Here is a 14091-nt window from a genome sequence, read left to right on the forward strand (position 1 = left end):
ATTTGAATTTTGACCTCTTGAATTCAAATTATGTTTTTCGCAATCACGAGTGTGTGTGTGTGTGTGTGTGTGTTTGTGTATGTAGGCATGTGTGTTTATGTGTATGTGGGAGTATGTGTGTTTGTGTGTAGGGGGTATGTGCATGTGTGTTTATGTCTGTGTGTGGGTAGTTGCGTGTATGAGCGTTTGTGTGTGTGTGGGGAGGGAATGTGTAAATGTGTAGGCATATGTGTTTGTGTCTGTGTGCAGGCATGATTGTGTGGGTAGTTGTGTGTAGGTGTGTGTGTATGTGTAGGTGTCTGTATGTATGCGTGTGTGTGTATGTGTTTGTGCATGTGTGTGAAGGCGCATGTATGTGTGTGTGCGTGTTTGTGTGTGTGTGTGTGTGTGTGTACGTGCGTGCGTGTATGTATGCGTGTAAGTGTAGGATATTGACGCAACATGGAGACGGTTTTCGCTATGGGAGCAGCATCGTGAGGCTACTGGTCGACTGTGATACTGCAGAGGGTGCTGGCGGGAAAATAAAATGATAGCACACCAAAACAGTCAAATGAAAACAATAAGCAATCGTGATTGCTCAAAAAAAAAAAAAAAAAAGATAACGAATTATCACTTGCCCCGAATGTGACGATTGAGCTGTCTTTTTTCTATGGAAGTACACGGAGAGTTTTTGGTAATGCTTCTGGTGTTATCAAAATATGGTTTAATATGATTTCCGTTGAAAATGTATCAATTCTTTCTAGTTTGATTGTACTTTTTGGCGTCTTTTTGTATGCGTGAGAGCCTTGTTAGAGATTCATATACATAATGAGGCCAAATCGCATTTCTTCGTTAAAACTGCTGAAAAACTAATTGAAAGTTAAATGTTCACTTGGCTATTCTTATATTTTTATCGATCATCTGATGAATATGCAAACGTTGGAGCCAATTCAAGTTCAGCGAGTCGAAAGAGTTTAGGAATCCCTAGCTATTTTGAAATAACTCTAAATGTTTTCGAATTATTTGTTTTATAATACAATTTTTAAGAGTTCTAGCGAAAAATTCGAAGAGTATAGAAATAAATTCGATCATTTCAAAGCGGTAAAAAAAGTTGCTAAAGATGAAATTTGTTTAAAATAACACTAGTTATGCTAATGCAAAAATTCCTTAATGAGTGCATCTGATATGGTATCCGGACGTAATCCCGACAGCCGAAATACCGACAAGCCAGAATCCCGACAGCCGAAATCCCGACAAGCCAGAATCCCGACTCGGTCGAAATCCCGACAAACCAAAATCCCGACAGGGTCAAAATCCCGACTGGGTCAAAATCTCGATAAACCAAAATCCCGACTGGGTCAAAATCCCGACAAACCGAAATCCCGACAAGCCATAATTCCGACAGGGTCGAAATCCCGACAAACCATAATCCCGACAGGGTCGAAATCCCGACAAGCCATAATCTCGACAGGGTCGAAATCCCGACTGGGTCAAAATCCCGACAAGCCATAATCCCGACAGGGTCGAAATCCCGACAAGCCATAATCCCGACAGGGTCGAAATCCCGACAAACTAAAATTGCGGCTGTCCAATATCTAGGGCTGCAGAAGTCGGAATCGGAGTCGGGCTGTTTTTGGGATTGAGGAGTCGGAGTCGGGAATCAAAGGTTTGACATTTAAGGAGTTTAGTCGGTCATTTTCCCTCAGAGTTCACAACTCTGCCAGTGCTGGAAGGAGTCAAACTAGTTTTGGGGCCTAAGAGTCGGAGTCGATGGCTCTAAAATTCCCGGAGTCGGATTCGTTGTCGGTCATTTTTCCTCCAACTCCGCAGCTCTGCAAATGTCCCAACAGGCTCGAAATCCCAGTAAGGCCTAGTGACCCCTCAACATACTTCCTGAGAGCTGCTTACGGAACGCTAAGGGCCGACTGGCCCGCGGGCCGGTGCGTACTCCCGTCTGTGCACCCTCAAACTCCTTCTGCGTGCATTTTTTTTTTTTTTTTGGAGCGCTTTTTTTTTTTCACCCTCAAACCTGTGCGATCTCGTTTTTTTCTATCTTTTATTTTTTGTGCCCTTGAACTTGAGCGTTTTCTTTTTTTAGCCCTCAAACCTATGTGCCTTCGGGGTTTTTTTTGCGCCCTCAAGCCTGTTCGACTTTTTTTTTTCTTGCGCTTTCAAATCCAAGCATTTTTTTTTTTTTTTTCGTCCTTGAAAATTTTCTATTTTACTTCATTATTTGAGCCTTCAAGCGTGTGCAACTTTTTTTTTTCTTTTTTTGCGTTCTCAACCTGTGCGTCTATGTGTCTTTTTTTTATTTTAATTCTATTTTGTTTTACTTCATTTGCGTTCTCGAACGTCTGCACCTCTGTTTTTTTTCATGCGCTCTCAAACCTGCCTTCGGAATTTTTATTCCTTCATTTTTTTATTCATTTTGTTTTCATTTACCTTCTGTTTTTTTTTATTATATTTCTTGAGCTTTCGATTTTATTTATTTATTTTTGCGCTCTTTGGGAGTCAAGGCTAGCGCCCTAGTGGGAGAACGAGTGAACGAGTCCGCCTCTGTGGAGTGCTATGGTAATGATAAAGCGTAGGCTGTCAGAGGAAGAACATGGACTTCCCTCACCCCTCTCCTCAAATCCTCGTGTTTTACCCTTCGAAGTGAGGGGGGGGGGGTACATATTCCTTCAAATGTGCCATTCAGAAAGTAAAGGCTGGCACTTTAATAGAGAACCCAGTCCGCCCTTGCTCCCTTCTCTCATATTTTACTTTTCTCTGGTAATCATTAAAATAGGATTTATAAAATGACGTATAAGTTTACAAAAAAATAGTTAATTATTTTTAAAAAATTTAGAAGAAAATACTTAATAATTTTAAAAAAAAATTCTTTTTAACTCTTAAAGATTTAAAATTCAATTTCTTTCAATGAATAAAATCATCTGTTTAAACAATCTAAATAAATAAAACAAAGAATATATATTTATGTATGTTCCCTTTACAAATCCAGTTTTTGTTGGATCTGAACCAAATTTGTCTGGAAGGTGCTTGGACACTCGAGAAGAAAAGAGGAGGGGTTTTCAAAAGCCAAAAAAGAAACAAACCGTTCGAATTTTAATTTTAGGACACGAAAATGACACTAAATGGCTCTTTGTACAATGCAGTTAGAAACAGATAAATGAATAAATAAAAATAAAAATAACGGTTTCTTATCGGAATAACGGACATATCTCAATAACGGACAGTTTTTCATTTCACCTGGCTGTCCGAGAACTTTATATGTGCCTTTAATTGAAAAAAATTCTGTTACTTCCAATTTCTGATACTATCTCGCTGAGAAAAGTATCGACTTTATTACTACGTCAGATGCATTCCCGCCAAACTAATGAAGACTTGTGAATGGTCAGATCAGTATGACGTGAGACTCTCCCTCACGTTGATGAATATTTTCTCCTAACTATATTAACCAATACACGTAAATTTCATAAATATGCTTAATTTTATTGGTTCGTATAATATGTTAACGTTTTTTGTTTGAAATGTATCTTTTATAAGCTCTGTGAATAGAAGAAAAGGGGAACTATTTTACTATGACGGAATGATATGGCTGTAGGATTTCTACATGCTATAGGGTTATGTTCGCATCGAGATAGACAGCGATCACTTGCCGTCATATTTTTGCTCATTAAAGTATTCCAAAAATAGACGAAATTTGTGAAATTGTTCCGTCTCAGAAAGGAAGTAATAAAATTAATGCGCGTGGTTATTTAATGGTGAAAGATAAGAATCGCGACAATTTGTATTATTGGTGTTGTGAAAAAAGAAAATATGATGTGTGCAAAGGTCGAGTAACAACAATATTTTTGAATGGACAACATCATCTCCAAAAATTTACTGAACATAACCATGCTCCACAAGCGAGTGCAGCTGCTATCGCAAAGTGTATAGGCCAGTTAAAAGAAGATGCTCGGCATACAGGAAATCAACCTTGCCAGATAATTCAAAAAAATGTCGTAACCACTTCTCAGAACATCCGCCCATACCGAGACCCACGTGATAACAGGCCAGACAACTCCTCTCCCCCCCGCTTCGTTACGCCACCAGTCGTCGATCTTTGAACTTGGCGCGAAACTTTGAAAGCAGTGCAGTTTCAAGCAAATAGAGTGCTGCTTGCTCTGGTTGAAATAGATGAAATAGGAAATATGTAACTTCGGATGCACATTCTTGAACACAATACTCTTGAATTTATCTCATCCTTTAAACGTACCGGAATGTAGAGGCAATTAAATATATATATATATATATATATATATATATATATATATATATATATAATTAGTCTTGTAAGTGTCTGAGTGTCTGCTGAGTGAGTCAGCGATTTGCGCTACCGAACAGCCTGCATGCGAAGAAAAAAATCGGGTGCCTCATGGAATAAATTTTAAAGTTCGGAGGTAAGTACTTTTCTCAGATAAATAAATTAACATTTTATCCATTAGAATTCATGCAGTTAAGGTTACTTAACTTTTCCTCCATTACACAAACAATTGTCAGTTTCCTTTCTGATATCTTTGTCTGTAATTTGTAATTTCAGCATACTGCTTTAATATTTGAAACGGTTAACTTGCAACTTTTTATTTCTTTATTTTTTCAACCTTGTACACGCATTTATTCGAAATGGATTTTCCAAGCTGACAATATACATATGTCAAAATTTTCTGCGAATATACTTGTTGCTATCAGAAGCAACGTAACTTGGTGTTGATATTCAGTTAATATGTAAACAAGTTTATTGAAACAGGCTTTTAACTGAACTAATCTTATATTTTCGGTTTCGATTAAATTGTTTCATACGCTAGCATGTGTTATTTTGATCAAAAAAACATTCCTTGATGGGCTTCCGTAGTTCTGAGGTAAGAAGATTAGCTTTGAACGCCGGAGGTCGTGGGTTCGATACTTAAACATTTTCCCCCAACTACGCCCCTGCAATGTTATTCAAACAAGCTGGTTCTGTGCGCAAACTAAAAAAAAATATGTTTTTTTTGCACTGTTGTCTTTAAGTTTTAAGATATTTATGTACAAATTGTGGTTGAGTTAACGGTATTCATGATTTCTGGGCTTGCGAAAGATTACTTTTGAGCAGTGGATACACAACGTGTTTTTGCCAAATGCTCTATGATTGTTGTCAAGACATTTTGCCTTTGTTATGCTTAAAAAAGGCAAAATGTCTTGAACTATATAATTTTGAACTCCTTGGGTTTTCTGTTAATAAGCTTTCAGGAACTCTGAAATTGTAATATAAATTGAATTAAGGGGCTGTCCATAAAGGATGTTGCAAAATTTTGAACAAATCCCCTCCCCTCCCTCCTTGTTACATGTAACGCTGTTCAACATGAGCATATTGTTATAAACAACGCGTGATGTCACACTTCTTGTTATCCTTTCCCTTCCCCTGGTCACAATAATGTCACACTGAATTCCTAAAAGAGCCTACTCAGAAAAATGTTGATCTAAATTTAACATATATGAAGTTTTAAGTATTGAAGAAAGTTGCTAAAATGGTCATTCTATGAGAAGTTTTTTGAAAAAGGTTACTTTGTCATCAATTAATGCTCTTTAAAATAATTTTTCAAAAGCCTAAAATGATGAACTATTAAAGCCCCCCCCCCACACACACACAAGAATCATTAGTATCAGAAAAAGTTAAAAATGGAAAAGTAGCCAAATTCCAAAAAAAAAAGGCTGCTTTGATATTGAATACATTTTTTGATGTACAACATACAGTATTCATGATCTTGTATAATTCATTCTTTACTTAACGTTTTTAAAGTTGAATTCCTGTGTAACTTTTCGAGAGTGCCCACCGAAGGGGGGAGGGGTAGGAATCATAGTCTCATAATAATGATAGCTTTTCAACGGCTATAGTTATAAATAACTGTGCCCTTGAAATTTTAAGGGAGATGGGGGATATGTTTATGGGGTATTTTTCTTGAAGTTTTCATAATTGAAGGAGGTAGGGCACCGTTTACTTTGGGGGATGGCACCCAAACATTCATGCCTTTTTAAAAGTATAAATTTGCTAAGCTAAGTTAACATTAATAATCTGGTATTATGTATTTTAATTTGATGTTATGTCTTTGAAACGTATTGCAGTTATATTTCCCGTTTACTTTAATAAAAATGTTTATTTATATTTTAAAATTTCATTTTATTCTTATTCAAATACAATGTTAAAATTTTTTTTTTTGTTTTGATGTAATTGTAAAATGAAAGTTCATCTATTTATTTGAATACTTCTTAAGACTTAATGTTTCAATACAATATACGAGTAGTTAAAATGCGATTAGTGTTAAAAAAATTTTCAAATGAAAAATAAAACTGTTTATTTATCACTTCGTTTTTACAAGATTGTAAAATAAAATCGTGTTTAGTTATTTGAATATTTTGTAAGACTTATAAATGTTTTTATGTGAAATACTATGAATTAAGCTCAGTGTATTTTTTAATGTATGATTATTGGTTCCTTTTTATGTTTTCTAATGAAAAAGTAGAAGTTTTAATGCTACTAAAATAATAGAAGACAATAATAAATAAACCAAATAGTTTAATTAAACCAAAATACTAATCGAAGAGCTCACTTCCCAATATCATTGTGGATCGACTAACGATGACGTCATTTGCTAGTTGGATGGCCTTCCTATCTGGAAGGCCTCGCCCATACCTTCCATCAAAAGAAGCTCTTCGGAAAAAAAATTAAACGGGTCAGGCAAAACCAACGGCCATCAGAACCAAAAACGTTGAATGACATTGATGTTCCACCTAATTTACGAAACACTTTAACTGGTGAATTATTTTTAGTAAAGGATTCTGCTGTTGGAGATGAGAGAATTCTAATGTTTACAACAGTAGCAAACGGGGGGGGGGGGGTTAAGCATTTATCGCAGGCACCTTATTGGATTATGGACGGCACATTTAAAACGGTGCCCACAACATTTTACCAGCTGTATACAATTCACGCACCAGTCGGATCTCCTAATTTCAGAATTCTTCCTTTAGTATACGCTTTGATGAGAAGTAAATCTGAAGAAAATTACAAAACGTTATTCCAAATTTTAATTGATTTCGCTGAAGGAAGTAACATTGAACTGAGGCCACCTAGAATTATCAGTGATCTAGAAAAGGCAGCTATAAATGCTTCAAAATCTGAGTTCCCCAACATTATTAATAAAGCTTGTTTTTTCCATCTGTGTCAGTGTGGTTGGAGAAAAATCCAATCAAGTGGATTGGCTTCGCGCTACGGCACAGACGAAAACTTTAGTTTAATGCTTCGTCATTTATTTGCATTAGCTTTTCTACCAGCTGACGAAATTTCAGCAGCATTTGACATTTTACTTCCTCACTTGCCATCCGATGCTCAAGAAGTCGTCCAGTGGTTTGAAGATAACTACGTTCGTGGAAGAATGAGGCGCCGTTTGACTAATGGTGTTGCTGTTCGTGTTCCGCCGTTGTTCCCACCAGAACTCTGGAGTGTGTTTGATTCCCTTCAACTAGGAACTCCGCGCACTCAAAATGTGGTTGAGGCTTGGCACAGAAGATGGGAGAGCTTAATTGGACGGGCCCATGTTGGCGTTTATAGCATCATTGAAGGATTCCAAAAAGAACAAGAATGTGTGGAATACCAAGTGGAATGTATTCTTCGCGGAGAGCCACGGCCAAAACGTAGGAAAGTGGATGATGACCGAGAGAGGAGGATAATGACTGTTGTGGACGATCGTGGTAATCGATCTGTTATGGACTATCTTCGTGGTATCGCTCACAATTTATCACTTTAAGTATGTTCAGTAAGTTAAGTAAGTTCAGATCCTTGCATGTATATTGAACGAGTAAATGTTTTTTCCCCTTTGTTTTAATAAAAAATTTTTCGTACATTTTCATTTCAAGTAGTTATTGAAATTGATAAAATTGACAATAATAATAATAATAATAATATAATAATAATAATAATAAATAAATAACATGGAGCGAGAAAAAACTTTCATTTTCCCAACGCTTAACTTTTAGTTAATTTTTTTTCAGTGTCCGATTTTGAAAGTATGGCGTGGTCTTTATGACGTCACAAATGATGTACTTTGGCACTTCTGTCTACCGCGTTTCCACGTTATGATAATCAAGAAGCGAATTAAATATTGCGCTCTGCGAATGGCATTTTATCAGTGATTTCATCGGCAGAAGCGTAAACAATAAAAGCGCACCGATTAAAATATTTTTAAAAAATATTAAACGTAGTCGAATTATTTAAAAAAAAATTCAGATCCTTTGTTTTTAAGCTTGCTCATTCAGAAAAAAAAACTTTTAAAATTTCGGAAACGACCCCATTGGCAAAAGATACCCAGTGCTTTTTCCCTCCAACTGAAAATTCCTTTAAAAGCCTTGCTTATGTCGCTACAGTGAGCTATCCCAGCTTAACCCAGGAATAATAGCAAGATATCCTCATAACCCTTGCCTTGAGGAGACAATATGCTGAAACCTATTACAAAAATTTGCAGTTGTACGCTAAATTTTGTTTGAATCCTTGCATTACTTCTTGAGATAATAGCAGTCAAGTAAACGAGAAAGAATATTCGTTTGCACGACCTCTTTGCTAGGATTAACGACAAAAAAAAATCAGCACCTTGTGTTTCACAAGGTCTGCAGACCAAATTTTGTCTGAATCCTTGCATTATTTCTCGAGACATGATAGTCACAAATAATGAGAGAAAAAAACGTTCGACTGCTCCACCCTCCTGAAGCTATTGGCACCAAAATCGAATTATCATCCGTACCCTCTAAGATCTATTCTCTTTTTCAAAATCCGTCAATCACTTCTTGAGATATAGAAGTCCCGCATGAAATAGAAGACGTCGCGCTCTACCCTCTTGAAGAAATTGGCACTAAAAACCATTCAGCACCAAATCACATATGGTTTCATCCGTAAATAAATAAATAACATGGAGCGAGAAAAAACTTTCATTTTCCATTCGAACTCACATTGAAATAGAGTGGTCAAAAAATAGTAATATGTAATATGTAAATTATATATGTCGTATGTGTAAGTGTATGTGTATATGTATGTGTATATAATGTAATATGTATAATACAAGTTTACATTTCAAGTTCAAGTCATATGTAAACTTACATTAAAAACTGAGCGTATCTATCTGTGTCGAGGACGAGGCGTCAGCCGAAGGCGGCTAGTATTTAGTTAAAAATTGTATTTTATTAAGCTAAATTGAATGTTTGTATTGAGATATGTATTTAGATTTTTTTCCGAACATTGGCCCTGTCGGGATTCTGGCTTCTCGAGATTTTGACCATGTCGGGATTCTGGCTTGTCGGGATTTTGACCATGTCGGGATCCTGGCTTGTCGGGATTTTCACCCTGTCAGGATTCTAGATTGTCGGCATTTGGACCATGTCGGGATCCTGGCTTGTCGGGATTTTGACCATGTCGGGAATCTGGCTTGTCGGGATTTTGACCATGTCGGGATTCTGGCTTGTCGGGATTTTGACCATGTCGGGATTCTGGCTTGTCGGGATTTTGACCATGTCGGGATTCTGGCTTGTCGGGATTTTGACCATGTCGGGATTCTGGCTTGTCGGGATTTTGACCATGTCGGGATTCTGGACATTCGGGCTTTCGGCCCTGTCGGGATATCGGGCAGTCGGGATATCGTCTGTCGGGATTCTGGGCTGTCGGGGTTTGGCTGTCGGGATTTTGACCCAGACCCATTTCATTGTTTTTCTTTTCCACCTCTCTTTCATTTTCCTCTTTGTGTCCTTTGCATGCATATGATAAACGTCTTATTGGTATTGTAAACGTTGTATTGGTATTTTATCTGCTCAGCTGTTAAGATTTGCAATTTCCTCCCGTGTTTTTTTTTTTAATTTTCCCCTTTGCCGTGCATTTCTCTCAAGGTAACAAGATGATCCGTCCAGAATTAACGGGCTTACTTTCCCTTTTACCAACATCGACTTTCTAGTATCTGATAAATATCCTCCTGATTGGCTAAGACTGCAAATTATGTCAAATATACCTATTTAACATTCAAAATTGATTCCTGAAAACAAAATATGTCTCTCTCATCTGATGAAGTAGATACGTAAAAAAAATAGATAAACGAATAAATAAAGCAGTAGCACCTGTTAAATAATGCGGCTAATATGTTGGTTAAAAAAAAATCAATTGTATTCAGAAAAAAAAAACACAGAAAAGGGTTAAAAATAAAAAGCACATCAAAATAAAGGAATGCTATCAAAAAAAAAGAAAGAAAGAAAGAAAGAAAGAAAAATCGCTTGTAGCTCTTTCTTTAGGTCCAAATTAAAGCTCCTCAGATTTTATTTTTCCTCCGTTGCTAAAAACTAAAATAAATAAATAAACAAATGCAGTTTAGAAAATAATTAAATCGATATAAATAAAACAGAGAATATACAAATACATATACATAGTTTACGTCGAATCTCGGCCAATTTTGGGAGGGAGGTACTTGAGCACCACCCGAGCACCGGGAAGAGTCGTAGGGGAGTTTTCAAACGCTGAAGAAATATTGAACCGTTCGGATTTTATTTTTAGGGCTCAAAAATGGCATAAGGTATTCTTTCTGTCCGAAATAATTGTGGTATCGTCTCGATTTTAGTTTCATTAGGAAGCCTGTATAAATATCCCCTTAGAAGATTTTCTTCCTACGGTTTGAAAACTCCCAAGAGTTTCAAGTAAAGGAAAATCAATTCCAAATTGTGGATATTTATCGCCTGCACGAGCTAAGGTAATGAACGTGAAAAAATCATGGGGGAAAAATCCATAATAATATTGTAAATGTGAAAGTGACTTTTATATTCACGCCTTAACTACTCAACTGATCGTCATGAAATTTTGTATATACGTTGTCAGGAGTGCAGAACAAGACATAGGGTGCCTTTCATTTCAGTTTACTGAGATTTTAACTCCAATTTTGAAGAAAATCATGAATTTGAGAGTGTTTCATTGAAACAATGTCATATTAGGTCGATTTTTTACCAGCTGATACCATGCAACTTACGGGCCGCAGATTGAGGATTCTTAGGGTCAAACTTCTTAAGCTCTAAACTGATTGTATATATTACGATTGTCTATACCTACATCGATCTCATGCTCAAAGAAATCAGTTTACATTTACTTTCTAGTCTCTGGGTTTAAAAAGAACACGCAGGGTTGCATGTAAACACGATTTCATTTGTGAACAAGCAGTCCCGAAGTCAAATTTTCCATATCTGGTTACTCTCAGAGGGTGTAGTTCTGGACACAAAGCACAAAATGTTACCTCTCAGTTCATCCGAAAGAATGAGAAGGTTCCAAAGTTGAAACATTGAAATTCTGTTTCCATTTCATCTACGCTAGCTGACTCTAATCACTTTAAAGCGTAGTTCTCAGTATGTGTGTGTGTGTGTGTGTGTGTGTGTGTGAACGCATTTTTTTTTCTTTTCTTCCATAAATGTAATTAGTTTTATTATTTCTTACCTTAGGAAACAACATACGAGACGGAGCGCTTGAACTGGTACCAGGCGAGAGCATTCTGCCAATCTTACGGAGGAGATTTAGCCAGTTACGACAGTGAACAACAAGAAGATTTTGGACTGGGGTACCTAATTCTGTTCCATATCGTATTTAGAAAATACATTGAGAAAAATGAAGTTTTCAAAAATGAGTACATTCATGCTTTTAAATTTTCTTGAAACGTTTTGTTTCAAATATGAGCACTCATGTTTTTAAATAGTGTACTGAATAGGGCTGGGCCGATATACCGTCATATATCGATATATATCTACTACCGCGATAACAATACTTAAATTTCTATCCGTCCGATATATCGTTTGAAAAGAAAATACGGGACTTCTCCGGATCCCCTCCCCCTATAAAGTTTTCAAAACTTATGCTACTATCATTAAAAGCGGAGTCCTTCCAAGGACCCCCGCTCTCTTTCTGATAAAGCTGACATGGCCTCTCGTGGGCCCATAAAAGTGAACGTGTATTGGTTAAGAAACCATCCTAATGCAACAATTACAAATTAACCAATTGAGATATCAACACGATTCATAGTTCAAATTAAACATAAACAATTGATATTGCGCTTAATAAAATGTTTAAGAAAAATACTGAACAGAATTATTTTTATTTAAAAAAAAATGAAAAACGAAAAAATCCTAATAAGAATATTTATGTCGCACATTTATCTCACTAGAGGAAGCGCAACTCATCTTGTTCAGTTCTGAACCAATATAACTTTAATTCCAAAATTAAGACACTGCACCATTGAAACAATCTGACGAAATCTCGCTTCGCTGGCAACCCCGAATAGAGCGAAACTGAACTTCTTAACTTAATAATTTCGCCAGACAAGCGGAACATATGCCGTTGACGGAACTCCTAGCGATTCTTTGCATGCGCGAAAACAAGGTTCTTATGTAAGTTCTACGCATTAACGGATTTGAAGCCGTAATTATTATAGCAAAGCGAATCCGTGCATACTTACGGTTTAAGTTACTTCGGTAGTTCATTGCAGCTCTTATGTTTGGTATTTTTTGGCTTCAGTTTAAGAATCGTCATCAACTACCGGAATCGAATAAGTGAAGAAATTTTCGTATTCGTTTCTGGGTTAAATTGCTTGTGTGTGTGAAATAATGATATTGATGAGATAATTGATTTACCTAATAATATGGATTTTGGATTGGATCTGCTGAAGAAAAATTAATTGCATTTTTAAAATCAATATTAAAATATGTGTGTATCGTTAAAAAACAATAGTTTTCAATGTATAATATGTTTTAGTTAACCAAATAACGATTTTAATTATGCAAATTCACAGTTTTGTGCCAAATATGAAAGAGAGGTCCTTTGATGCTCAAGAATTCACATATAGGGTAGTTTTCGTTCGCAATCAGACCTCCCCCTTCCACCGGGGGTTTCCTTTTACGAATTTAGTTTTCGACGGATCTTTGCGAAATTTGGATCAGCGATTCTTTGATGCTTAGGAATTTTCATAGCGAGGTTTTCGCCTACCGATGAGAGAGGGGGTGGGGTGCGAAAACACCCCACCGAGGTTTTCCTTATGCAAATCCAGTTTACGTCGGATTTTTTGCAAAATTTTGCATAGAGGTCCCTTGATACTCAAGAATTCACATATAGGGTAGTTTTCATTCGCAATCAGACCTCCCCCCTCCCAGCGGAGGTTTCCTCTTACGAATCCAGTTTTCGTCGGATATTTGCCAAATTTGGATCAGCGATTCTTTGATGCTTAGGAATTTTCATAGGGAATTTTCGCCTACCGATGAGGGGGGGGGGGCAAAAACAACCTACGGAGGTTTTCCTTATGCAAATCCAGTTTACGTCGGATTTTTGCAAAACTTTTGCAGATAGGTCCTTTGATGCTCAAGGATTCACTTAGGGTAGTTTTCGTTCGCAATGAGGGCCACCCTCCCTCCCACAGGGATTTCTTTATACAAATCCACAGTTTTCGTCGGATCTTTGCCAAATTTGACACAGCGGTTCTTTGATGGTCAGGAATTGTCGTAGGGGTTTTCGCCTACCTATGAAGAAAGGGGGGAGGGTGCGAATACACCCCATGAGGGGTTTTCCTTATGCAAATCCAGTTTTCGTCGAATTTTTTTTCCAAATATGGCGCAGTATGGCCAAATATGGATTTCCTTTGATGCTCAGGAATTCAGATAAGTTTTTTTCATCAAAATTTGGTGTAGAGGTACCACCTTGGGGGGTTTCTCCAGAAAATCCAGAATGATTACGAAAAAATCCAATGATGTCTAAATTTAAATTTTGAGTCATAAAATTGTGCTTCTACACATTGACGGGAAATGTTTGTGCTTTTTTTTCCCCTTCTTTTTTAAACCTGATTGTTAAACATGTGTCACAAGACGAAACTTTTATTTTCGAGGTAGACCGTGCAACGTCGGATAATGCAGCTAGTGACATATAAATTAAAGGTATATTTCATAGTTCTGTGTGCTTAATGGGTGTATGGTGTGATAGTTTCCGAAATTTATAGGTGCATTCTTTATAGGTTTATTATTAGTATTTTACTTAATGTTACTCAACTA

At 36.7% G+C, this 14091-nt stretch overlaps 1 protein-coding gene across 3 annotated transcripts in view; it reads left to right on the forward strand.

Moving 5' to 3' along the window:
- The window catches only part of LOC129216033 (macrophage mannose receptor 1-like), a 170326-nt gene that overhangs the window by 36778 nt on the left and 119457 nt on the right, over positions 1–14091 (forward strand). For all 3 annotated transcript variants that reach the window (XM_054850178.1, XM_054850177.1, XM_054850179.1), the window contains exon 8: positions 11506–11621. In XM_054850178.1, coding sequence (XP_054706153.1) covers positions 11506–11621 — 116 coding nt within the window. The remainder of the gene's footprint in view (positions 1–11505; positions 11622–14091) is intronic.

Source organism: Uloborus diversus, chromosome 2 (assembly GCF_026930045.1).
Source record: "Uloborus diversus isolate 005 chromosome 2, Udiv.v.3.1, whole genome shotgun sequence".
In the NCBI taxonomy this organism is placed as follows: Eukaryota; Metazoa; Arthropoda; class Arachnida; order Araneae; family Uloboridae; genus Uloborus; species Uloborus diversus.